This window comes from Eurytemora carolleeae, unplaced genomic scaffold, assembly GCF_000591075.1.
Source record: "Eurytemora carolleeae unplaced genomic scaffold, Eaff_2.0 scaffold465, whole genome shotgun sequence".
NCBI classification, from domain to species: domain Eukaryota; kingdom Metazoa; phylum Arthropoda; class Copepoda; order Calanoida; family Temoridae; genus Eurytemora; species Eurytemora carolleeae.
The window spans coordinates 449,810-476,510 of NW_019396612.1; the positions used below are offsets into that span (position 1 = coordinate 449,810).

At 32.8% G+C, this 26,701-nt stretch overlaps 2 protein-coding genes across 2 annotated transcripts; one reads left to right on the plus strand and one right to left on the minus strand.

Moving 5' to 3' along the window:
• Nucleotides 1-103: 103 nt before the first annotated feature.
• Nucleotides 104-17,095, minus strand: LOC111706268 (glutamate formimidoyltransferase). The gene is made up of 13 exons (XM_023479100.1): nucleotides 16,882-17,095; nucleotides 14,914-14,972; nucleotides 13,745-13,857; nucleotides 13,079-13,145; nucleotides 10,357-10,403; nucleotides 10,013-10,118; nucleotides 9,023-9,097; nucleotides 8,459-8,531; nucleotides 7,908-7,973; nucleotides 5,041-5,117; nucleotides 3,067-3,173; nucleotides 2,501-2,554; nucleotides 104-1,369 (listed from the first exon to the last, which is right to left on the minus strand). The coding sequence occupies exons 2-13, from the start codon at nucleotides 14,956-14,958 to the stop codon at nucleotides 1,255-1,257; spliced, it is 945 nt and encodes a 314-aa protein (XP_023334868.1). The 5' UTR covers nucleotides 14,959-14,972; nucleotides 16,882-17,095; the 3' UTR covers nucleotides 104-1,254.
• LOC111706267 (cystathionine beta-synthase) lies at nucleotides 5,383-24,044 on the plus strand. The gene is made up of 11 exons (XM_023479098.1): nucleotides 5,383-5,557; nucleotides 6,767-6,859; nucleotides 6,988-7,096; nucleotides 7,323-7,389; nucleotides 17,102-17,251; nucleotides 18,111-18,190; nucleotides 20,165-20,271; nucleotides 20,802-20,976; nucleotides 21,076-21,988; nucleotides 22,395-22,536; nucleotides 23,676-24,044. The coding sequence occupies exons 1-11, from the start codon at nucleotides 5,398-5,400 to the stop codon at nucleotides 23,825-23,827; spliced, it is 2,148 nt and encodes a 715-aa protein (XP_023334866.1). The 5' UTR covers nucleotides 5,383-5,397; the 3' UTR covers nucleotides 23,828-24,044.
• The last annotated feature ends 2,657 nt before the right edge of the window (nucleotides 24,045-26,701 follow it).

Below are 26,701 nucleotides of genomic sequence, written 5' to 3' on the forward strand. Positions count from 1 at the left end.
TTTGGGGGGGGGAACCCTTTGCCATCAAATATTTTTATCAGATTTAAGTACCATTTAAACATTAGCACGCCCCCCCCCCCTCCTCCCTCCCAGTATGCTACTGTCTGATTCTATTCTTTATTATTAATTTCAAATATATTTTATACAATGAACCTGAAAACCCAAGCAGTTGTTTATGATTATTTGGTTGGAAGCAATAAAGCAACCAACCAATTTACCAGAAAATAACATTTAATCATAACTATCTAATATATTCATGTTTACTGTTAGATTTACAAACAATAACAGTTCAATATATTTGGGATTCAGGAAGCTAAGCATACAGTGAAATCCAGAAAACTGTGAAATAGGAAGACGACATGTAGACAATATTATGTGTATTTAATGTTGTTCTAATGCAAATCGTTTCAGAGGAAGTAGCTTGAAATCCACTTATTACATTAAATGAGTCTGTGTACACTGCACAATTTCGGTGTTTCATGTTCACAGGACTATTTAATTGAACAAGAAATATCTTAAATTGAAAGTTCATGTTATATTAATAATGTCTGAAAAGTATGAGGAATTTGGAGAACATGTAGATGATAAAGTGGGCGCAATAAAACTGTTGTACAGGGAGATGACATTCAAAGAATATTATGCGTATAGTATAATATTCTTTAAATTTTTTATAATTTACAATTATTTCAAGATTGACATTGTTTTACATCATACCAATTTCAAGCTTGTTTAAATTGTGCATTAATTATCTCCGTTGCTATTTCCATTTTTAAAGAAATGTCGCTAAAAAAATTTAGTTTTTAAATTTGTATTTCTTTATCTAAACTGTTCAAGAATCTTTTTAGAAATGATCGTGATTTAATGATAATAGTTTAAAGAAGAAAGAAAATAACATTCCAGTGTTTTCTGGTTACCACAGTACACACGATTTCCGGCTTGAAGAACAACAATTGTAGTACTACATATGTACAGGACTGCTATTTACAGCAGTCCTGTAGGATTTTTAGGATCAATTGTACACGGATTTCTGGTTTAAAAAGCAGAAATTGCTGTACTTCATATGTACAGTACTACTGAGATTAACTGTACAATGATTTCCGGTTCAAAGAGCATACTACATATGAACAGGACTGCTAGGATTAATTGTACAAGGGTTTCCGGTTTGAAAAGCAATAATTGTTTTACTACATATGTACAGGACTGTTAGGATTAACTGTACAAGGGTTTCCGGTTTGAAGAGCAGTAATTGTTGTACTACATATGTACAGGACTGCTAGGATTAACTGTACAAGGGTTTCTGGTTTGAAGAGCAGTAATGGTTCTCTCCAATGCTTCCTCAGGAGTAAAACCAACTATCAACGAATCTCCCCTATAATCAATCAAATAGTCAAATATTCTGCAGACTAAAATTTATTTTGATTTATCCCCCTATATATAATATATTTATTCTTTAAAAAGTTTTTTATATAATTTTTCCATAATCATTTATTCAAGGCTGTATAGTTGGATTTGCGAATCCCGAACTATACGTCTTGGGTTAGTTAAGATAAGTCAAACACATAAAGGCATTTTTTCTAATTTCTAATTGGCATTTTTTCTACTCTTAACAGCATAAAGAATTTATATAATACGAAAATATTTAAAAAGGCCATTATGTGGATCACTTTCTTTAGGGCAAGAGGACAGAATGTATTCCATAATAACTTAATTTGTCGTTTTCTTGTACTTTCCCAGATATTTTTAATTTGATGTTTACACATTATTAAAATGTGATGAATGTAAAAAAATGAACATTTATCAAGTTGTAACTTTCGGCATGGAAAAAAACATATGTGCGTACTTCGGATGTGAGCCGATAATAAAAGAGATATTCGAACAGCGAAACCGAAATAATCGAGTTAAGAAATTTAAACTTTATTTGATAAGCCTTTCAAAATGCTATATGCTAATGTGTCAAACCCCAACGAAACCGGGTTTCATATATGTGTACTATCAAAAGTTCCTTGTACAAAAGAAAACGATAAAAGATGTGTTTCATATTTAGCCTTGAGATATTTTAACCAAAATATACTAGATTCTAGAATATACACGTAAACATGATCTACGTACTTCAGGATGTATGACGAAGCAATTTGGATAGTTTCATAGACTTAAACATCTGTAAACTTTTTAAAAGCTTTTTATTTAATTTTTTGCCACAAACTCTTGATTTTCTAATCCCTATATCTTTCAACCCGATGTTTAATAACATTGATATTTCAAATTATGAATTCTGTTAGATGAAATAATCTAAGTTTGAAATATAAAATGTTTACACCATGAGGTTGCAAAAATATAGGGACTGTTAAATCTAGAGTAGACTATTTTTAAGCATGAATTTTCTGTAATTTTAATCATAATTTGCCTATTTTCTCATTTTTTCGTCATTTTTGTGTTTAACCCGTTCATAGTTCAGTGAAAATGTTCAATATTTTGATTTTTATTTGATTTGACTATTTTCCTAATTTTTGTGTTATATTTTGAGCAGACTTTTGCAGTTGCTTCCTCTATACACCTTGGTAAAAAATGTAAACATAAATGCAACTAACATTTCTAATTGTTATTTGAATAATGGTGAGTTAGTCTAAAAGCATATTATAAATAAATATGAAGTCAGGGGCGGATACAGGATTTAAGTGAGGGGGTTGCTAGATTATTTCGGAACAAAAAGTGATGATTCAGGAACCAAAAGTTACACGCCGCAGGCGAAGATTTTTTTAACTTTCCTAGGTCTTCTTTCCCTTAAGTGCTATTAAGAAGCTTTTCTGAAATCTCAGGGGGGGAGCTACGCCCCTCTGAATCTGTCAGGGGGTGCAAGGTCCTGCCGCCCCCCCCCCCTGTATAAAGTTATTGAAATCTACTACTGAGCTTATTAAAATTAAGTAAAATTAATTAAATATAACAGGAATTTTCCTCTCAAAAATGACATTTTTTCAAATTCAGCGTTTAAAATTTTAAACATTTTGGGTGGAGATATTTTGATAAGGATGGGTAGGGACTAGGGGGGGATATAAATATGTTTCCTACCTAAACCTAGTCCTCCAAACCCCCGGCATTATTTCTTGATATACCTCGTCATCTTGGTTTAAAGATGCGGGAAACATGTCTACATTGCACGCTATTTCTAGACCACCCTAAAACAAATGTTTCAGCAATCCGCTGTAATAATTAGAAATTGCTTTCTGGGAGTTTTAGGAGAGATCTCTTGCTCAATCAATTGCTTGTCGAAGAAATAATTTCTTGTGGATTTACGTGTTTTAAAATTAGATGATTTGCAGTTTTATAGTTTAATAAAGTATTTATGTACTGTTAGTATTTTAGTTTTGGTGCATTTGTAAATTTACAAAGGGTACGTGACGGAGATAATCAAAAAAAGCAGAATGATTTTAGTCTTCGTGTTTTCTGTATTTTTTTAAATATGATGATCGGATTACAGATTTTGTAGTAACTTAATTGGTTTATCATTTTTAGTGAATTTTAATGATTTGTATTTTTAAACTATGTTCCGACCAAACAAAAACGGAGTATAAAACTCATTTCTATAAATATGATTTGACATTGTTATTCATTGTTATGTTAAGGTTTTTGTTTCGACATTTTATTTTATGTAGTATTTGAGACGTTTTGAGTCATTTGAGTCATTTACAATCTTCGTTTTATATGTAGACAAAAAATAATGTTGTAAAGTTTATGTTATGAATAATGTAAACTATTTAGCTTTAATCAATATTTTCCCAAGCAATAATTTAATTTAATTTTAATTTAATAAACTGGATGATTGCAGTCTCTTAAAAAGACAGAAGTGAAAAGTATTTTATTGTGGAAAAATGTTTCATGAATTTTCGTTGATATTTCTCTTTATATTTTGAATTTTAGAAGACTCCCTATAATCTAGCTAAGCAGATATATTAAAATTAAAATTTTAGTTTTTGTTTTAAATACTTGGTGTGGAATTATGGCTGATCAACAGAACTAAATACCTGGTGTGGAATTATGGCTGATCAACAGAACAAAATACTTGGTGTGGAATTATGGTTGATCAAGGGAGAATACACAATACTAACCTTGGTGTTAACTTACGGTTTAAAGGGAGAATACATTGGTGTGGAATTATGGCTGATCAACAGAACTAAATACTTGGTGTGGAATTATGGCTGATCAACAACTAAATACCTGGTGTGGAATTATGGCAGATCAACAGAACTAAACACTTGGTGTGGAATTATGGCTGATCAACAGAACTAAATACACTGGTGTGGAATTATGGCTGATCAACAGAACTAAATACATGGTGTGGAATTATGGCTGATCAACAGAACTAAATACTTGGTGTGGAATTATGGCTTATCAACAGAACTAAATACATTGGTGTGGAATTATGGCTGATCAACAGAACTAAATACATTGGTGTGGAATTATGGCTGATCAACAGAACTAAATACCTGGTGTGGAATTTTGGCTGATCAACAACTAAATACTTGGTGTGGAATTATGGCTGATCAACAGAACTAAATACTTGGTGTGAAATTGTGGCTGATCAACAACTAAATACATTGGTGTGGAATTACGGCTGATCAACAGAACTAAATACTTGGTGTGGAATTATGGCTGATCAACAGAACTAAATACTTGGTGTGGAATTATGGCTGATCAACAGAACTAAATACATTGGTGTGGAATTATGGCTGATCAACAGAACTAAATACCTGGTGTGGAATTATGGCTGATCAACAACTAAATACTTGGTGTGGAATTATGGCTGATCAACAGAACTAAATACCTGGTCTGGAATAATGGCTGATCAACAACTAAATACATCGGTGTGGAATTATGGCTGATCAACAGAACTAAATACCTGGTGTGGAATTATGGCTGATCAACAACTAAATACATTGGTGTGGAATTATGGCTGATCAACAGAAAATACCTGGTGTGGAATTATGGCTGATCAACAACTAAATACTTGGTGTGGAATTATGGCTGATCAACAGAACTAAATACCTGGTGTGGAAAAGCCATGGCCGAAACACCTCTAAACCCTAATTCCCGTTCTCGAACCCTCTTTAATACTTCATCACCTAAAATCAAGTTTACATGAGTGGAAAGTTCCATATCTTTAACTTTGTCATCTTTTCACCATATAGCAAATATTTCAAGGGAAGAAAATTTCATATTCATTACTTCCCCGAATATGCTAGACTTAGAAAATAATTCAGGGGTGGAAAGTTTCATATTCTAAACTTCTTCAGTCTCCAAATAACTAAAATTTCGTAAATAAAAAATAAAATTGGAATTGCATTTAATTTTCCCTACCTCTTAGTTAGAACTAACTATTTAATATTTTGTAATTATTTTCAGATGAGTTCCAATAATGATTCAGATAGTTCGGATTCGGAGTGTTCCACGGGTTCAGATAGTTCAGTTACATATTATTCTGTTAACTATATCCCTCCGTACAACACCTCTTTCCGTCCCGAAGATGTTCTTCATCCTAGTCACCCGCATTGGAAATATCTAAGTAAGCTGAAAAACTTTTTATGAAAAAACTTTTTATAAAAAGAAATGGATCCTTTGCTGGGGTAAATTTTTTCAACAATTAGATTTTTGATGCTCTGGACAAGAAAAAAAAGTTGATTTAAATTATCATTTTGATATTTTTTACCCGAAATTTTAAATTTTCTCAAATTTAGCAAATAAAACCTTAAAACAAATTTTGCACTCAACTCAAACATACCCACAATTTTGGGGGCAAATGATTTTTCAAGAAAATATGCACCCCTGATCATCAATGTTTTTAATCATAGACTAACTTCATATCGTTGTAAAAAAGTGGTTTTTCAAAATTTACTCGATGGAAATGGAAATTAATGAACCTTAGCCATTAATCTTTAGCTTTACTGTTAATGTTTACTGGGCAGAACCAGGTTTTAAGCCAGGGTCATCATTTATTTGTACTTATTGTCACTTAGGGCTAAGCTCAAGTCAAAGAAAAGGTAGATAGGTTATCATCTTTTAAAATCTGGACTTCAGCTTATTTGAAACCGACCAAGACAAATGTATAAATTGGTTGAGGTTTAATATTTTTGGACATATCATTGTTTCTATCATTAAACTGCGAAGGACTGTGTGAAGACGCCGAAAGGTTAAAGAGGATCAGTTTAACTTCCAAAGTAGTGGGAGAACAAGATTAACTCTTCCGAGATAAGCTTATCTTGACCCTTTCCCTCAAATTTCCTGGCTCTGTCTATGTTAATCAGCTTATAAATATTTTATGTGGTATATAATTTTCTGTAAACTGTCCTAATTGGCAAAAAAAGGGGATTTATTAACTACAAGAGTGAAATTCTTGCAGATAGAAGAAAAATTTGGTGTTGGAAGTTTCGAAATTTCGATATTCATATCATATCAGTCCTTAAAGAATATGGTTAAAAATGTAAAAGTACTAGGCTTGTGCGCCCATCTCCTATTTCAATTGTGAACATGTTCTCTTTGTATACATTGTAAAACAAAAACAAACAAAAAATTTTGCGGATTTTATAAAAAAATTGTTGTATGACCCTTAAAAAATATTAAATTTTTTTAATAAACCTGTTCTTGGGCACCTCATTAGCTACCACTCTTTTATGTACCAAAAGTTGACTGATTTTGACATAGGCTACCCCGTATATGTAAAGATGAAAAACTTTAAAATTTAATTTGTTTTTTATAACAAAATTTTGAAATTAAGACCGGAAGTCTGCAGCTGAACTGGCACATCTTGACCCTAAAGACGTTTACCCAGCCTGGCATAAGTATTGGAGGAACAAGTGCCCTTACAGAGGTACACAATACACATCTTCACAATACTTTTTTTTATTATTTTCCAAAATTTTATGAAAGTTGTCAATAAAACAAATAGTTTTTTTGAAGCAAATTTGAATGGCAGAATTTTTAAATATGAATATTTAGATGATCCAATTGCTTCACCAACTACTTCCAAGGCAGCAACAAAGGAAGCTAGTACTCAAGTTGAGCCAGAGAAAGAACCAGATTCAGATACTGAACCACAACGCAAGAGGTAAAGAATATAATTACTCTCCTCAAACTCTAATAATATATTCCTTATAGTTTTGCAACTTAATATTAGAGACCTTTGATATGTCAAATTATGAATTCTGTTAAATTGAATAGTCAAACTTTGAAATATCAAAGGATCAAGTTGCAAAGATTACATGGATTAGAAATATAGAGTTTGAGTAAAATAATCAGTTTCTTAACGATTTATATATCAATCAATATATAAGATTCTGCGTCTACATTGAAGACCTAGGGCCTGATTTAAACCATGAGAAGGAAGAAGCTTTGAAGAAGGTAAAGTAGTGATAGTGAAAACTATTCTTTCCAGTGTTTGATATTTAGTTTTTATCTACTGAACCATTTAAAATGATAATGGACCCCGTGCTGTACTATTATTCTACTTACAAAGATGTTTTCATTTGCTTAAAGGGACTGACGTTGTAATTATAAGTGTTTCTTCATTTAAGTAGTTGAATGATGTCCGATTCAAAACCCGCGTAGACCCTTTAAACCTTTATTTTGATCAATAATTCTAAAAATATCATCGTTTTCTAGCTTGAAGAAAGCTATATTTAATCCCAATACTTTCCTCTGTTGTTTTTGCAAGAGAAATGCGCAAGTCACATTTGTAAAGAAACTACAAATGAAAATAATGAATGTTAATGAGATATACAGGGAATATCTTATTTATCCTTCAGTTCAGAGAAAGCTTTTAATGGTACCGTTGTGAACCTGACATGTCAGCCTATAAATGATGAGTCACTTTTGAATGAAGAGTACTGCAGTCCCTTTAACTAGTTTTTTCCTTTTACCAATTTTTGCATCTTGAGTTTCAAGTGTGATATTGAAGTTTGTCATATAGTAGCTACTCCCAACACCTTCAACAAATATTATTTTTTTAAAAACGTTTTTCTTAAATTAATTTAAGACAAATTTTATTTAAACTAGTGTATTATTGAAACATATAAGTGTTTTAAGATTATTTCAAAATTGAAAAATGTCTATCTGAAAAGTTAGTTTTTAAAGGGACTATAGGCGTAATTTCAAGTGAACCTCTATTTAAAGAGGGACATGCCCGATTCACAATTGAACCCTTTGAACCTCTCATCAAATAATGTAGAAGATATTGCCGTTTTTTAGTTAAAGTGTCAAATTCTGAAAAATTAAACTCCATTGTTTCTGTAAACATAATGCACAACTGTCCCTTTAAAAAATTATAATTTCCCAAAGAGAAACATTGAGAGTTCTTGATCAGACAAAGGGTACCGTTGTGAATCGTACTTGCCATCCCAATAATGGTGAATTACCTGAAAATGCGTCTACAGTCCCAAGTTTAATCTTTAATTCTAATCTAAATACCTGCCTGATAAGCCAACTTGAGGGTTATAGGTCCCCATATCCGGGGTCTTCTTTATAACACTATTAAACCATCCAAACTAAAATAAAATTATATCTTCCATAACTACCTGGAAAAATATGTTTTAAAAGGCACAATTTTTTCTTTTATTTTGATATATTTTTTTTTAAACATTACAGACATGAATTATAATATTATTTGGTTTTATTAAAGTTCATTAGGAAGTTTTATAAGTGTTTTTAACTTAGATAGCTTGTTTTTTCTAAACAAGTGGGGTTTCTGTCATTTATGTAAATAAAATTTTTACCTTCTTTTTGTAAAAAATATAATTTGAAGTTTGTGTTTTGTTTTAATTTTTATTATTACAAGTTTTATATGATTTTTTTCATAAGTGACATTTTTTAGTTTTATTTAGGGTGCAAGAAGGTTTTTTTCAAAATAAGAATTATATATTTTTTATTTTTCTTAACATTTTCATGATTTACAAGTATGCCTTCAGTTCTTGATATATATCATATTTATACATAAATAATTCGATTTTAAGTGAATTTTTATTTTTATTAAAAATACCTCTTTTCTTTTGTTTATAAGTGTTCTATTGGTTGGATCAGAGCCTCCATAAAAATAAAACGAACTGGAAACATTCTACAATATAATTATTTTTAGGAAATACTGATTAGTTTTTAAAAATAAAATTTGATGATTAAAAATTACTAGTGCACTTATGTTACTCTTCGTAAATTTTAGTAAAAAGGTCGCCAAAAAGTTGCAAAATTTTGCAAGATTTTTAGAAATAATCTTTTTAAAAGTTTTTAAATTTTTTTTCAGGGTGCGCCAATTGAATAAACTTTTACCTTTATTCGTTTTTTTTTCACAAAATTTGTAACATTTCCATTCCTAATTTAGTTATCAACATGCACAATGCATATCAGTTATTATAGAGATAAACAAATGCACACATGCCCCAAATGTGTTCTTGAACTACACAAAATAAATCGATCGATCAATCAATATTTTTCAATATTTTCGGCGCAAGTACTTCTAACCAAGGTAGAATGTTAATTATTTTTGTGTGATCAAATTAGACCATTTCAGATAATATACCTGGACAGCATCATCTCAAGAATTAAACCATAAAAACTCCTCAATCTTAAAAAAAATCTTTACGGGGGGGGGGGTAGTTTTTGATGAATTGGGGAGGGGAATTAAAATTTTACATCAAAAAATAATCTATTTTCCAAAATTCAGCAAAAAAACACCCTAAAAAGAAAATTTTGCTCTTCGCGCAACCATTTATTATTTCTCAGCAAACTATATGATTTTCTTAAAAGGAATGGAGGAAAGAATTGTTTAGATGCCACAAAAATATTAATACTCAAATCAGATTCAGCCTTTTACCAAACAAGGGATTTGGGTTTACCGGCTTTGCTAAACTTTTTGAGTTTTTTTCTTGCTCTCCTTCCACATTACCAGAAGGATAGATCAGATATATCATTTTGTTTTACCTTTAACCTCTGATATTTGGACCCTGCTTCATCCCTAGGAAAGTTCGGTTTATACCTGTTGTTCTATACTGTTTGCAATTTTTCTTGCTATTCTTCCACATTCCTCCAAGGATATATCAGGAGTAAGAGGATGAATAGGAATTAGATCCACTGCTCCAAGTCTACAGAAGAGAATATAAATGAGGGGAGAAAAAGGGTTTATATTGGCCTAACTTAATCACTCATATATATTTTGACTTGTCGATTTGTTTGTTTGTATCCAAAAACATATTTTAAAAATTTGGCTCTCGAAATTTTCGATTTAATTTTTTTGGGAGGAAATCCACCAATAAAAACAGGAAAATCTGCAACAAAAATAGTTTCATGATATACGAAGGAAATATTATGTTATTGCAACACCTTGGGTGTCCTCCTTGATGTACCCTAATGTCTATGTACTTCATAACCTAAATACAAAATATATTGAATAGATCATGATAGAAAAAATATCAATTAGGCTGTGCTTTTTTGGCTCCATACTAATAATTGCTGAAGTCCCATTAGCTCTAATTAAATTGAAAATATATCAGGGTAAAATTAACGGTTAAAGTCTTTAGAGTTTTTATCAATAGCGGTGGAAACTAAATACTTTTTCCAATTATGTACAGATCTTAGGTAGAAACTTTTTTGCTAATCTACAGGGTGTCCCAAAAAACATGGGAATTCAGTGACGAATTCAATATCGTCTTTTTAAATAATTCTTTGATTTAGTATAGTGATACCAACCGAGAAAGCTGTAATCTGTAAGAGTCTCGTCTGCTATATTCACATTTTGTTTGTTTATGTTTTGACTGCATACGGTTGTACTTAGTAAAACAAGAAAATTGCAGTATACAAACAGAGTAAACTTGTCCGTCTTCACTGTTCATCTTTCGGAGACATTATAGACACATCTTTGCAGTCTTTTACCCTTTTCATAAAATAAACTCTAGCAGACATAATAATATTATGGCTTTTGAAATTAGGTATTACAATGTTAATTCATAGCAAAGACGATATCCAATTCGTCACTGAATTCCCATGTTTTTTGGGACACCCTGTACAACGCTTGATCTTGATTTTACCAGTTGCCAGTTGGTTTCGACCAAATGGCTCAGCTGCATTTTGCCTAGTCACAATTTGCCTAGTCACATTTTGCCTAGTTACAACTTGCCCAGTCACATTTTGCCTAGGTAACATTTTGCCTAATAACATTTTGCCTAATAACATTTTGCCTAGGTAACATTTTGCCTAGGGTAACATTTTGCCTAGAGTAACAAAAGAGCGAATTTGTCGCCTAGTCTATAATTTTTTCACAAAGAAATTTTCAACAATCCGATAATTTTTTTTAAATACGCAAATTTTTTTGCAAAAATTGCGCAATTTTTTTTAATAATTCAATTTTTTATAAACCAATCAGATCGAGTGACACATTGAAAATGGCTCCCATGATAACTGCAGGGCTTACCATGCGGGACAGGGATAAGAATAACCATGGCCTTACCAACAAGCTGCTGAAAATTAAAGCCACAGAAAAGATTGAGAAATAAGATAAATAATGATAAATAAAGATATAACTTGTACAAGATACAATTCAATTGTCCTATAACATTTAATTCATTAAAATTGAACTGGTTAAGCTTAAAAAAATGTTCAATTTTTGACAAAATTTGTTATAAAAAAGCAATAGGCAAAAAACATGCTCTTGCGTTACCTAGGCAAAATGTTACTGGGAAAACTTGAACTAGGCAAAAAGTTACCTAGGCAAAATGTTACCTAGGCAAAAGTGAACTAGGCAAGTTGTGACTAGGAAAAATGTAGCTGAGCCGACCAAATTATATTCATGAGAAATTACTTAGTCATCCTTCAGATGAAAAAAGGGATTACTGTTTGATCCAAGAATTAACAATATCACATAAGTTCAAAACCACTGGTGTAACTTTTTAGAGAAACTTAATCCATAACAAAACAGAATGGTAATTATGAAACCCCATAATGCTTAACCTAACATGATGATGCACTTGTAATTTTTAGGAAACTTAACTTAACTTTCAGGATACTAACTCTGTATACAGACAGGATACTAACTTTCAGGGGACTGTATACATACAGGATACTAACTTTCAGGGGACTGTATACAGACAGGATACTAACTTTCAGGGGACAGTATACATACAGGATACTAACTTTCAGGGAACTGTATACAGACAGGATACTAACTTTCAGGGGACTGTATACATACAGGATACTAACTTTCAGGGGACTGTATACATGCAGGATACTAACTTTCAGGGGACTGTATACAGACAGGATACTAACTTTCAGGGAACTGTATTACAGACAGGATACTAACTTTCAGAGAACTGTATACAGACAGGATACTAACTTTCAGGGAACTATACAGACAGGATACTAACTTTCAGGGAACTGTATACAGACAGGATACTAACTTTCAGGGAACTGTATACAGCCAGGATACTAGCTTTCAGGGAACTGTATACAGACAGGATACTAACTTTCAGGGAACTGTATACAGACAGCTTTCAGGGAACTGTATACAGACAGGATACTAACTTTCAGGTAACTTTATACTGACAGGATACTAACTTTCAGGGAACTATACATACAGAATACTAACTTTTTGGAAACTTTATAAAGATAGGATACTAACTTTGAAGAAACTTAATCTTTACCCTGACAGGATAAAACTTAAAAGAAACCTGATCCTTAATCTGTCAGGATGCTAACTTTTAGGAAACTTTATACAGACAGGATACTAACTTTGAAGAAACTTAATTTTTAACCTGACAGGATACTAGGTTAAAAGAAACTTGATTCTTCACCTGACAAGACACAAACTTAAAAGAAACCTGATCTGACATGATACTAACTTTTAGAAAACTTTATACAGACAGAATACTAACTATGAATAAACTTAATTTTTAACCTGACAGGATACTAGGATAAAAGAAACTTAATCCTTAACCTGACAGGATACTAATTTTAAAGAAACTTAATCCTCAACCTGACAGGATACTAACTTTTAAGAAACTTAATCCTCAACCTGACAGGATACTAACTTTAAAGAAACTTAATCCTCAACCTGACAAGAAGTTGATGTAACTGCATCTGAAACTCCTTTTTCATCTCCACATATTGTTAACACAGTTCTAAAAAATTTAAATTTATGCAAAGTTAATATTTTTTCGAGTTTAAAACTTTTTCACTTCACAAACTTTACGGAAATTCTTAAGTAAAATGTGATGTCTAAAGCAATCTAAAAAGGATTTGGGTCTTTGCCACAAACTCCTATTTTCAAATCACTTCATCTCAACCCAATGTCGAATACATTAGATATTTCAAACTATGAATTCTGTTATATTGAATAATCTAAGTTGTAATTCAAAGGTCTAAACTATCAGATTGCAATTAGAAATTTTGAGTTTGTGGAAAAGGCTCAATTCCTTTATTTAAAGGTCGAAAATCTTTTTTGAAGTTGGATAATTTTGAACTTGGTTCAGCAATAAGGCTCATTTTAAACAAATTTATTGACTGGTTAAGGTCATGAATTTTAACAAGCAATGTTTTAACCAACAAAAGAAAGAAAAAAATCAATATATTTTATTCTGGAACGGAATAAGTCTAACTTAATAAATCATTCAGTTTATCCATTCTGAAATTTGATAAACTGAATTTTTAAATTTTAATATTTAAGAAAATTTTTAATCTTCCATCAAAAATAATTCAGCTCAGGCAAAGGTTTTGATACCTGTTGTATTCTTTGTCGGAGAAGGTACTGATGATGGTTGCAGTGACTCCTCCAGTTACTATTGTCTTGATGGTTTCATTCAAAATAACATTCAAGATCTTCTCTCTTCTTCCCTATACCATAAAAACAATAGGATTTAAGTTAACTCATGGTTCTCTCTAAGAGTTTAATCAATATCAAGGTTCAACTTATCTCAGGGCTCAACTTTACTCAGGGTGCAACTTATCTCAAGGTTTAACTTTACTCAGGGTTTAACTAATCTCAGGGTTCATCTTCTCCCAGGGTTCAACTTATCTCAGGGTTCAACTTATCTTAGCAGGGTTTAACTTATCATAGGATTTAACTTGTCTCAAGATTCAACTTATATCAGGGTTTAACTTACTTACCTTAGAGTTCATCATATCTCAGGGTTCCACCTAACTCAGGGTTCCACTTATCTCAAGGTTAAACTTATTTCAGGGTTCAACTAATCTCAGGGTTAGGGTATAACTTATCTCAGGATTTAACTTATCTAAGGGTTCAACTTATCTTAATTCTCATGGTTCAACTTATCTTAGGGTTTAACTTATCTAGAGTTCAACTTTTCACAGGGTTCAACTTATCTCAAGGTTTATCTTTTCTCAGGGTTCATCTTATCTCAGGGTTCTACCTTATAAAGCGATCACACAGACCGCCCTACGTACTTTTCAATGATCTATCTATATCCCTATTAATCTATAAAAGAAAGATCGTCTTTATTTTATAGAATTCTAAGAACACGTTTAAAATGAGCTATATATACAATCTTTAGCTAATATTTTGAAGAATAATATGTTAAAAGATTTAAGGTAAGCCCCGTCCTTTACAGTATAATCTGACTAAAAGAAATAATCACAAGTGATTTGGTCTACCCTGTACAGCACAACTTATCTCAGGGTTGAATCTTTCTCAGGGTTCAACTTATCTCAGGGTTAAACCTATGTCAGGGTTTAACTTATCTTAGGGTTAAACCTATCCCAGAGTTCAACTTATCACAGGGTTCCACTTATCTCAGGGTTCAACTAATCTCAGGGTTCAACATATCTCAGTGATCAACTTATCTTAGAGTTCAATTTATCTCAGGGTTCAACCTATCTCAGAGTTCAATTTATCTCAGGGTTAATATTTGGATGAGATTATAAATATATTACCTCTGATATGTTTAGTAAGCAAGCAATCAGTTTTCCCTTTTTCATTCTTTACTGGAAACCTAATCAACAACTAACAACTTTGAGACTCAAGTATTGATTTTAAAAAGTCCAATGAACATGAAACACAGTAATTGTCCATCGTACACAGAACCATTTCACTTAATAAATTGATTTTCGAGCTACTTGTAAAGCTAGTTGTTTTATGTTAACATCAAATACAGATCAAATTGGTCTTTTTCAATTTCAACGGTTTAATGGTTTAATTTTAATTCTTAAATCTCGGATCTTTTTAGTCTTGTGCACTGGTTTAAAATAAATGGATATTTTGGGTGGATTGGTAGGATTGGTAGGATAGCAAGCAAACGTATTCTTTAAACCCAGAGCCCGTTCTCTCTATAGATAGTGGTCGTGTAGTTCACGTACTTTGGGAGACGATATGCTGGCCGCTAGATGTCTTATGCTGAATTCTTATCTGATAGATAAATAATTTCTCCGTACACTTGACGACTAATATAGGAGACGTCAAGTTGTCGACCAATGTAGTGTATTGAAGGAACGGCTTCTAGCGTTCATTTTTCTATTGTCCTCGTCGTATATATCAATACAATGAAGACGACTTTAAATTTCATTGTAATTCTTGAGTTTTACAGTGCAAAGGAAATATCTCACCTCCCATCATTTTCTGGGAAAAACTGAAAATTTTATGCAGTTTGTTGTACGGATATGAAGTGTTTAACTGTAAGAATGTTAAAGAAAAATTACAGGGTATTCCAAAACTAGGATGGTTTTACTATACTATCATTGATTCTAAAGTATCTCTAGGTATAAAATGTAAAAAATTATGGCATGTTTTTGTGGACACTAAGTTTTTAAGGTCATTATTTTGCGAACACCCTGTGTGTATTGGATGGGTGCAGGAATGTGAACCAAGTGGAAATTTTGAGGATTTTTATCTGAAACCTGTTTCTCTACCTCTCTCTGGGTTCAAGTTCTAATACCAAATAAATAATTCAGAATTTACGTCACTATTTTACCAATCCTGGAGAATTTGTAACATGGAATTGAATGAAGTATTCAAACCCTATGGATTGATGCGTAGATAAACTGGATTTAACTTGGTAATCTGTCCTTAATAGGTCTGAGTTAGGGGGCCTGGCCTTATAAACACTTGTCTCTAGCTTACTCCAGTCTGATCCCTGCACCACTGCTGTGTGGCAGATTAGGAAAAATATTCGAAGATTTGTGTACTTTAGGCTCAATTCAGTGCAGTGCAGGAATAAAAATAAATCCAATAAAAGCGTAAAGGAGAAGAGTGGGACCATGGGATGGTGTTTGTTAACATTTTACTGATGACGTACAGTGCGACTCATAAAACTGTGGAATTGGAAGACGATATTTAAGCAAAGTTTATACTGTTATACAGCAGTTAATATTTTAACCGGTTGCATGATAACCAACCAATTAAACAAATAAGTCTGTGTTAACGGCACAATTGTTGTATTTCATGTACTTTGTACTTTTTAAATTCATAACTTATTTTGTAACAGTCGTCTTCCTACTCAACAGTTTAGTGGGGGCCACTGTATTAATTGAACTCCCTCAGAAGTTAGTTAAAACAAACCCTATCCATAGTTCTACTCTCATTGAACCACCCTTTTACTTACTTTTGGATTGGGGTGAATGTAAACACTGTAAAGTTCATTGTGAACAACTCTGTACACTACCGTACAATTATAGTACATGGTACACATGTACTTTTATTTCTCTTGAATTACGCTTCTAGTTAGTATAAACATTTGAAATTATGGTTTTATGTTGGAAAATTTTAACGTTAGTTCTTTTTGGAAAACTATACCAACGCTGGAAATGGTCAAGAATTGTAAATATCATAAAATTTTATAAAAGCCTAAATTTTTTTTTTTTAATACATGAAATGATTTTTTATCAATTTTAAAATCAAAAACTTACCTTATTTACTTAGAAAGTGTATGGCATTTCATATGTACTAGACTTAAAAGTATTTTTACAACTTGTATTAATACTTTCAAAGAATAGAACCAAATCAAAACATCTGTTACCGCCCCTCCTGTCCTCTCCTTTAGGCCTAGCTTTCCATATAAGACAATCAATTAGTAATCCATAAAAATACTGTATACTCTGTAGAACCTTGAGAAAGCTTGTGTATTAGGTTACAATGGCTCCAGTAGCAAACTCAACCCTGATCACGGTTCCTAAGTTCTCCGACAACTGTCAGAACCCTCCTCCGGTGGCTCCGATACCTCCCGTCAGAGGGAGAACCCTTTCAACCTGTTTGAATAAGCCAAACGAGATGAATATGGTAAATACCAAATTTTAATCATTTAAAAAAAAACATTTTTATAGTTAAGCATATACATTCTATTGTGCTTTTCTCTTCAAGGATTTTTTGTGAACTCTCTGTTTAATTAAATAATAATTTTGAAAAAGTGTGAATTTGTTTACATTTTACTAAACTTATTAAGACAGATCAGGCATTATTTTGTTATCAACAACATATTCTTGTTGGCTTTAGTAGCATTTCACTTTGTCTATTATTAATGATTTACATTTTAAAAAATATACATATTTTATATATTTTGTTTTTATTTAGTTTGTTAAAAACATTTGTTCTTAAAAAAAAATTCTCTTAAACACTTGCATTCAAAAAGAAAGGTCGAACTCTCTTGTTTAGGTTTAACTTCGACTCTTTTTCACTTTTTTGTACTTTTTATTAAAAGTGGTACGCGTCATAATTTCCCTTCTCATTTTAAAAATGTTTAATTTATTTTGTAATGGACTGTAAGGGTAATTTCAAGTGATCCTTCTTGCTTTGTCTGATCAAGTATGAATAGGATATCCATGTTTTTGTTTCTTTAAACTGTTTTTTTTTATTTGCTATTTCTCTGCAAAGTAACTTGTGCATTTCTTGCTTATAAAAAGCAATGGAGAAATTATCCGAATTAAACACTTCTTGATTTAGGGAAAATACTTTGATGAGATTAATGTTTCAAGGTACCTTTGTAAATCGGGCATTTGATGAGATTAATGTTTCAAGGTACCTTTGTAAATCGGGCATTGCTATCTTTGCATGAAAATTTACTTGAAATTATGCCTACAGTCCTTTTAAGAAATAAAACAAACCTTTTTTAAATGAGAAAAAGAGTCCATTTAATTTTTAGATCCGTCCTGACCTACCTAGCAGATGTACCTGGACTCCATCAAGTAATCCAGCAGATTGCCCTCACTCTAGGGATACTGTGTAAGTATCTATTCAATAAATTGGGAATTTTTATTTTTATATTTTCAATTTCAATATTAAGTAATTAGTAATTGATATTATTTAATGCAGACAATAGTTTTTCAAATATTCTTCTTATTTTTCTGAGAAGCATTAATTTGAATAACATAACTCTTCTCAAGGTTATGAAAAGCTGTATAAAACTGACTTCGGATGTTTAAGAATGACTTAAGATGTCTATTTAGAAGTGTCTAGGTATGTCTGTGGAGGTCAAAGAATGACTTCTGATGTTTAGAAGTTTCTAGATATTGTCTAAGGAGGTCGAATAATGGCTTCTGATGTCTAGAAGTTTCTAGATATTGACTAAGGAGGCCGAATAATGACTTCTGATGTCTAGAAGTTTCTAGATATTGACTAAGGAGGTCGAATAATGGCTTCTGATGTCTAGAAGTTTCTAGATATTGACTAAGGAGGTCGAATAATGACTTCTGATTTCTAGAAGTTTCTAGATATTGACTAAGGAGGTCGAAGAATGACTTCTGATGTCTAGAAGTTTCTAGATATTTTCTAAGGAGGTCGAATAATGACTTCTGATGTCTAGAAGTTTCTAGATATTGTCTAAGAATATTTAGGAAGGTCTAATAAAGATACATCGATGTTTAGTCTAGGTATTGTCTAGGAATATCTAGGCATGTTGAAGAATGTCTTAAGATGTCTAGAAATGTCTAGGAGGTCGAATAATGACTTTGGAAATTTCTTTGAAATTCCTAGGATGTCTAGGATATCTGTTTACGTTGTTAACAAATGTCTAGGATACCAAATTTATCTGTATCAGTTGTCAACAAATGTCTAAAATACCAAGGCTATATCTTTAAGTTGGCAACAAATGTCTAGAATATCAAGGATATCTATTTAGATCTTCAACAAGTTTACTGAAATTTCTTTAAATATCCATGATATTTAAGATTTTCTTGGGTGTCTCGCATTACGAGGAATGTCAATGTAAAGAAAGTCTAGAAATCTAGAAACCACTAGGATGGAAATAAAATGTCTAGATTTTTTAGTAATATCTAGGATGCCTAGAATTGTTCAGAATGTCGTTATTTGTCTCGAGTAACTTGTGATTTATTTGTATTTTATCCCTATTTAATATTTTCCATATGTGCCTTATTACGCCTAGCTATTAAGATTTGGTTAAGGATAAGAATATTCGAGAAAAACTAGTTTATATAGAAATTAAAAATATAGAAATATTAATTTTGCGTATTCATGCATCTTTTTAGTGCATAAAATTTTTCAATCCAATATCAGAAACTGAATATTTTTTTCCCACAAAGAAAAGGATCAAATTATTAGCGTAATTTCAAGTGACCCTCCATGCAAAGATAGAATGCCCGATTCACAAAAGTTTTGTCTGATCAATTATTAAATAGATATTAACGTTTGACTTCGAAAAATAATTTTTTTAAATTGTGGTTTCTCTATAAAAGTCACTTGTGCATTCTAAAAATTAGGAACTAAGAATTAATCCCTTTTTGAATCAAGAAAAACGACAATATATTCCCCATTATTGGTCAGAAAAACGACAATATATTCCCCATTATTGGTCAGAAAAACGACAATATATTCCCCATTATTGGTCAGAAAAATGTTTTAAGAGTTGCCATCTTTGCTCATTTAAAAATTAAGCTTACATAGTTACAGTTCAGAAACTGTTTACATATTTAGATCATAATAATAATAAAAATGAAAATATCTGTATATTATTTTAAAACAACTGTTAAAATTTAATACTAAGCAAAAGAAAAAGTAGGGCAAACCTATACAAATATTTGAAATAATTACTTTTAACATGATATGAAATATTTTGAGATTAGAAGAATAAAAAATGTGCTTAAATTTTTTTGTAAAACGCACAAAGGAAATAGGAATGAAATTTGTAAGTACAAAATTGGATCCTGAAACCATGGTTTGATAAATGTAATGTTTTTCTAGGAAACAACCAGAGAAGATTATGCCGAATGTTCTTCATAACATCGGGAACACTCCCTTAGTGAAGATAAACAAGATTAATCAAACTGCTGGGCTTAAATGTGAACTATGTAAGTTTTAATGTTTATTTTTAAACCTCCCCTTTGCCAAAATCTCTTAGTTGCGCCTCTGTTTTGTAAACCATAGACGACACATTACAACTCGACTACTTTATCCATAATTTTCAACAACAAATCTTTAAAACTTTATAACATTTATTACGAAGTTGAAAATTTAAAAATATGTTATACAACAGCTTGGAAACCTAGGTTTGCTTGGAGGCTAAACTTGCGTTTTAAAAGTCAACCCACTTAATTTAGAATTTTAACCAAACTTTGAACATTCCCGTGATTCTGAGTTCCCCAATAAAAAAATTGAGTCAAATTGGTCAAGAGGTTCCGAAGTTATGATCGGACATGCAAACAGATATTTACAATACTATCATATTTATTGGTTGCCAAAATAAAGTCTTCGTAAATTCAATCTAAAGATAAAAACGACTTTGTGCGCCCCGCAAAATACCACGTACCATTTTTGGCCATAGGAGTCATCTTCCTTTTCCACTTTACTTTGAGCCTTTCTGTAACTCTTTATATTTCAGTGGCAAAGTGTGAGTTCTTTAATGCTGGAGGTTCTGTAAAGGACAGGATTGCTCTGAGGATGGTGGAGGATGCGGAGAAGGAGGGAACCTTGAAGCTCGGAGATACCATCATCGAACCAACCTCGGGCAACACAGGGATTGGTATTGCTCTAGCCGCAGCGGTCAAGGGATACAGGTAATACATTGGGTATTGTGAAGAAACAAGTTCCAAGTTTTCTTTTGAAAAAATCATATTTACTCAATTGAAAACATTAATGTATGAATGTATCTTCAGGTGTATCATTGTCATGCCGGAGAAGATGTCAAATGAGAAAGTAGCGACCCTCCGAGCTCTAGGAGCGGAGATTGTCCGAACCCCAACCTCCGCTAGTTGGGACTCCCCGGAGTCCCATATCTCCGTCGCCCAACGTCTATTGACCGAAGTCCCGAACTCGATTATCCTGGATCAGTACCGGAATCCGGGAAACCCTTTGGCGCATTACGACACCACAGCTGAGGAGATTATTGAGCAGTGCGGAGGTATTGTCGACATGGTCGTTATGGGTGCTGGTACCGGAGGCACGATTTGCGGAATCGGGAGAAAGCTAAAAGAAAAGTGTCCCAACTGTATCGTGGTCGGAGTCGATCCGGAAGGTTCGATTCTTGCTCAACCTGAGAATCTGAACAAGTCTGAAGTAACCTTCTATGACGTCGAAGGCACAGGATACGACTTCATCCCAACCGTTCTGGATCGTAGTGTTGTTGATAAATGGATCAAATCTAACGACAAGGAGTCCTTCATCATGGCAAGACGATTGATCAAAGAGGAAGGTTTGCTCTGTGGAGGAAGCAGTGGGGCGTCTATGTCCTGCGCCGTCAAAATGGCAGCTGATCTGAAACCTGGACAGAAGTGTGTTGTCATCCTTGCGGACGGCGTAAGGAACTACATGACCAAGTTCCTGGATGACAACTGGTTGGCGGATAGGGACATCATCCAGCTCGACGTGGAGGACATGAACCCCTGGGAGAGAATGAAGGTCAGTGCCCTGGAGCTCTCCGCCCCACTCAGCATTCTTCCCTCCGTCTCTGTGGAGCACGCTATCCAGGTTATGATCAATGAAGGGTTTGATCAGCTCCCTGTTATCACCAAGACCGGAGAAATCACTGGAGTTGTTACTCTTGGCAGTCTGAAAGCTAAACTTCTGAAGGTTGGTTAGATTACATCTTTTCCTCGTATTTATATCTTATTTATTATTTTATAATTTAGAAGTATTTCAAGTGACACTGTGTAGATTTTTAAGAAGTGGCATGTTTAATTCACAACAGTAATTAAACCTTGATCAAGGATAAATTATAATATCATAGTTTCTAGCTAAAAAATGATAATTTTTCATGATGGTTCCTGTACAAAAGTGACTTGCAGATTTATGTTGCAGAAACATTACAATTAAGGAAGTTTTGAGTTTTAGAATTGTTAAAATAGAAAAACAACGATATCTTCTTCTTCGTTATTCAGATAGAGGTTTAAAGGGTATAGTTGTGAATCGAACCTGATCTTTAATAAAGGTTCACTTGAATTTACGTGGACAGTCCCTTAAGTAATGTATGTTGTAGGGAAAAGTGATGTCTGACGATCCTATTGAGAAGGTTGCCTACTCCACCTTCCACAAGGTCAACCTGGACACCACCCTGGGCAAGCTCAACAGAATCCTGGACGTCGAGCACTTCGCCCTCGTTGTTCATAGTCAGAGATTATGTAAGTTTGGAATATTGTTGTTTTATCACTGAACAGAACTGGAGACTTTGGTTGAGATTAAGCTTTAAACTGTAAATCCGAAAACCTTTTAATTTAAGAATGAAATGATGAGACCTTAATGAGGACCTAACATTGTTTAAATGCAACAATCTGAATATTGGATTAGACCTTCACTGAAGAGGGTCTTGTTGCTAAGGCTAAAATATTATTAAATCTAGGGGACGATAACGGAATGGGTTCAATTTCAGCTCATTGTGGTAGGATTACTAATCAAAATTATTAAACTACAAATATCCAAATTTGATTGAAATACATAATTTTGCACTTTTTTTCCGAACAACCAGCCCAAAATACTAATTCCAAATTTTATCCTCAATCCTTTAAAAATTACTTTTTCCTGATGTTAATTTAAAGTTCCAAAGGACTGTAAAGGTAATTTCAAGCGTCCCTCTAATAATATAGTTCCATGTCCGATTCACAACGATAACTCAAATTCTTTTTATGATCAGGAATGAATGTGCTTTCCATGTTTTTAATTGGGAAAATTAATTATTTATAATTGTCGTTTCTCTATATGAGTGACTTGAGGATTTCTACTATACAGAACCAATGGAGAAAATGGTCATAACAACTTTTCAAAAAGAAAAACTACAATATCTTTCACATTAATTAGCAGATAAATGCTTAAAGGTTACCATTGTGCATAGGACATGCTCCTCTTTCAATGGAGGGTCTCTTGAAATTACAACAACAGTCCCTTTTTTACAAATGTTGTTTTTGAAATTTAGACTGGTTTGTTACAGCTTATAGTATACGTTAGGAGAGAGAGCATTGCGGCTAGGATATGCATATTTAAAACTAAACTGTCTTATCCAAATTTATGTATTGATAACCAGTAAACTGTGTAATAGGAAGACGACTATATAACAATACTTAATTGTATTTGATGTTGTTTCACAGCAAAATGTTTTACCAGACACTTATTAAATCACTAATTTAGTTGACACTGCATTGACATGAATAATTGCAAAGTTAAAGCTTGAGTCTGAAAGTCGTTCTCCTATTTCAGAGTTTTCCGGAAACAATTAGAAGAAAACAAATATTATGAAAGCAAACTTTATTTTTATTTTATTTTTTAGATACGAATGAGAGGGATGTTGAGACGCGTGAGGTGATCGTCGGGATCGCCACCGATATCGATCTGATTCACTATATCAGTAAGTCGGAGCAGATGAGGAGCAGCACCAGTTCATCTGTATCCTCCAAGAGGGTCTCGGAGTCCGACCAATAGATCAAGATGCAATCTGAGAATTCTGCATTTTGCGCATTTTTATTTTGTGAAAGAAAATTATTTTTGACTAAACATTTATTTTTTTCGGCCGTTTGTAAACATTTGTTCATTATTTTTTATGTACCATATTATATCAGATCACAATCCAGTTATATAGTATTCATGTTTCAGATGAAAATTATCCATTTTTGAAAATATACACGTATTCAATGTTTAATGGTTTATTGAAGGATTAAGTCATCAATATTAGATTATTTTTAAATATGTAGTTTTTAAGCAGATACGAATTCAAGTGTCTAGAGCTAATGGTTGCAGTCATGATAACATATACACAATACACATACAGGATAATTCACAATGGATGAGGCTTAAATGAGGACATGAAACTCTACAAATGTAACTACAGATAAGATACGCCTGAAAGGGAGTTACCGGCTACGTAAGGTAGTTGAACTGAGTATGCAGTGTTGTGGAAAACTTCTTTCGGATTCATTTGAGACATATTAAACTTTTTAAAGATCTGTAAATCCTGAGTTTGAGCGCAAAGTCTACGTTCAAAACTTCTACTTTGGGGGTGGTTTTTTAATTATTAAATAACGACAACGAAAAATAAAGTAAAACTAATTTTTGGAACACCCTGGTGTGAACTAAATAGATGGCAACGGAAACTAAACTTTAAGCGATAAAGTTAACTTAATCAATTCAGAACTTTTATTTTTCAAACAAACCTGAGAACATTTCCGGGGAACTCCTAGCTCTCCTAGCAAGTTTCTCAATCAAAATTTGATTCAAAATGGTCAAGGGGTTCAAGAGTTATGATCGTACTATATCGGTAGTATTAGCACTGTCAAAAATAAAAGCATTAAAACGAACGGATAAATGAAAGTGAAACAAAAAACCTAAGAAGTTACTTGATGTAATATATATACAGGGTGTCCCACGAAACAAGACGAATTTTAGGTAGTTTTTGATCTAAAAAAAGGAATTGAAAACTCGCCTATAAGTTTATTGTTTTAATCCTCATATATTTGCACCCTGGTGGTATATTGTAAACTTTTAAATCTCCCCAAACGTCCACTAAAATTTTAAACATAAGCATAATTCATTGTTTGCATGAATTATGAAACATGAAAGTTCAGGCCCGTAACCTGAAAGGTTTTGAGGGGAGGGGGGCAACGCAAAGATACATATGATCTCACAAAGGATGAGACTTCAGAGACTATTGTACGGATCTATAGTGTAGCTGTTTTCTGTTTATTCCCTGCAACTGCAAACAATTATTTTTTTATTCCAAATCATAAAAACAAGTCATTATATTATTAATATCTACAGAAAGACATAATTTAACATAAAGGGATCGTCACCTTTATAAAGTTTCCGGTCGTCTTTGCAGTCTCTTCATTTGAGGGTAATGCCCAGCCGTGTTTGTATTGTAAAATGATTGTTTAAGTGCTCAGCTCGCTCAGCATCCTAAATCATGCAGGAGATATAACAATGTCGTCATCCTAGTAGCATCACTTAAGATGAAAATGTAAAATCGTATACGCGAAAGCTGTAAATGTATCATATGGATCAAATGAGCAGAGGCGCAACTAGGACTTTTGCTAGGGGGGGGGCAATATATTATTATGTAATGGTCGGGGAGTATTCAAACCCTATGGATTGATGCGTAGATAAACTGGATTTAACTTGGTAATCTGTCCTTAATAGGTCTGAGTTAGGGGGCCTGGCCTTATAAACACTTGTCTCTAGCTTACTCCAGTCTGATCCCTGCACCACTGCTGTGTGGCAGATTAGGAAAAATATTCGAAGATTTGTGTACTTTAGGCTCAATTCAGTGCAGTGCAGGAATAAAAATAAATCCAATAAAAGCGTAAAGGAGAAGAGTGGGACCATGGGATAGNTCTATCAAAATTCGATCGTCATTAAATTTTTTAAAATTTTGAAAATCCGCGAAATTTTTTGTAAAAATCCGCGAATTATTTTTGTTTAGTTTTACGATGTACACAAAGAGAACATGTTTACAATTAATTTAGAAGATGGGCGCGAAGCGCCCTCTAAGGCTAGAAAGAAGGGCGCGAAGCGCCTTGAATTTCTAGTAATTCTATATTTTTCTCTGAAGTCCTGAGTATTCTCCTGAAACTACTGAGTCTATATACTATATATTATTATGTATCCCCTGTATTTGCGGGAAGACATGCCACACACTTGAATAATTCGCCAAATGCATGTGTCTATAGTTGTTTATCAAGTAAGGGGGGGGGGGAGATTTTGAATAAAAGGGAAAAATTAAGTTAAAATTTGTAAATAAATGGCGTGAAGCTCTAAGAAAATTTTCTACTCCTTTTCATGGGGAAAATACTATTTTGAAGATGAGGGCAAACTCTTTTTTTACCCGCAACATCTGAGTTTAACCTTTGCCTATAAATACCACGGGGGACAAAAGGACTACTGCCCCCCCCCCTTTGTAATCGCCTGGGGCTCATTTATGAAATGTTTTTTCATGATCTAGGTGAAAACAATAAAAATTGAACATCAAAAGGCAAGCTTTGTCATCCTTTTTGATACTTTTACCATAAACTTCAGGGTAAAGATTATTATTAAAGAAACTGTTATAATGATGTGAGTAATCACTTCCTTTCTTTTTCAAGTTTTTTATTACTACAGTCATATTATTTATTTATATATAGTACGTTATATCTTGGCTGCAACTTTTATTTGTTAACCCAAGTTACAAACCCTGGATATGTGCTCTGGTCGAAGAAGTCCTTCTAGTTCTGTTCAGGCAAGTGTCGCCTGGATACGTCTAGGATAGGAACAGAGTAGAAGAGGAGTAGATGAACCGTCTGGTCTAGCTCACGCTGCAGGAGCACG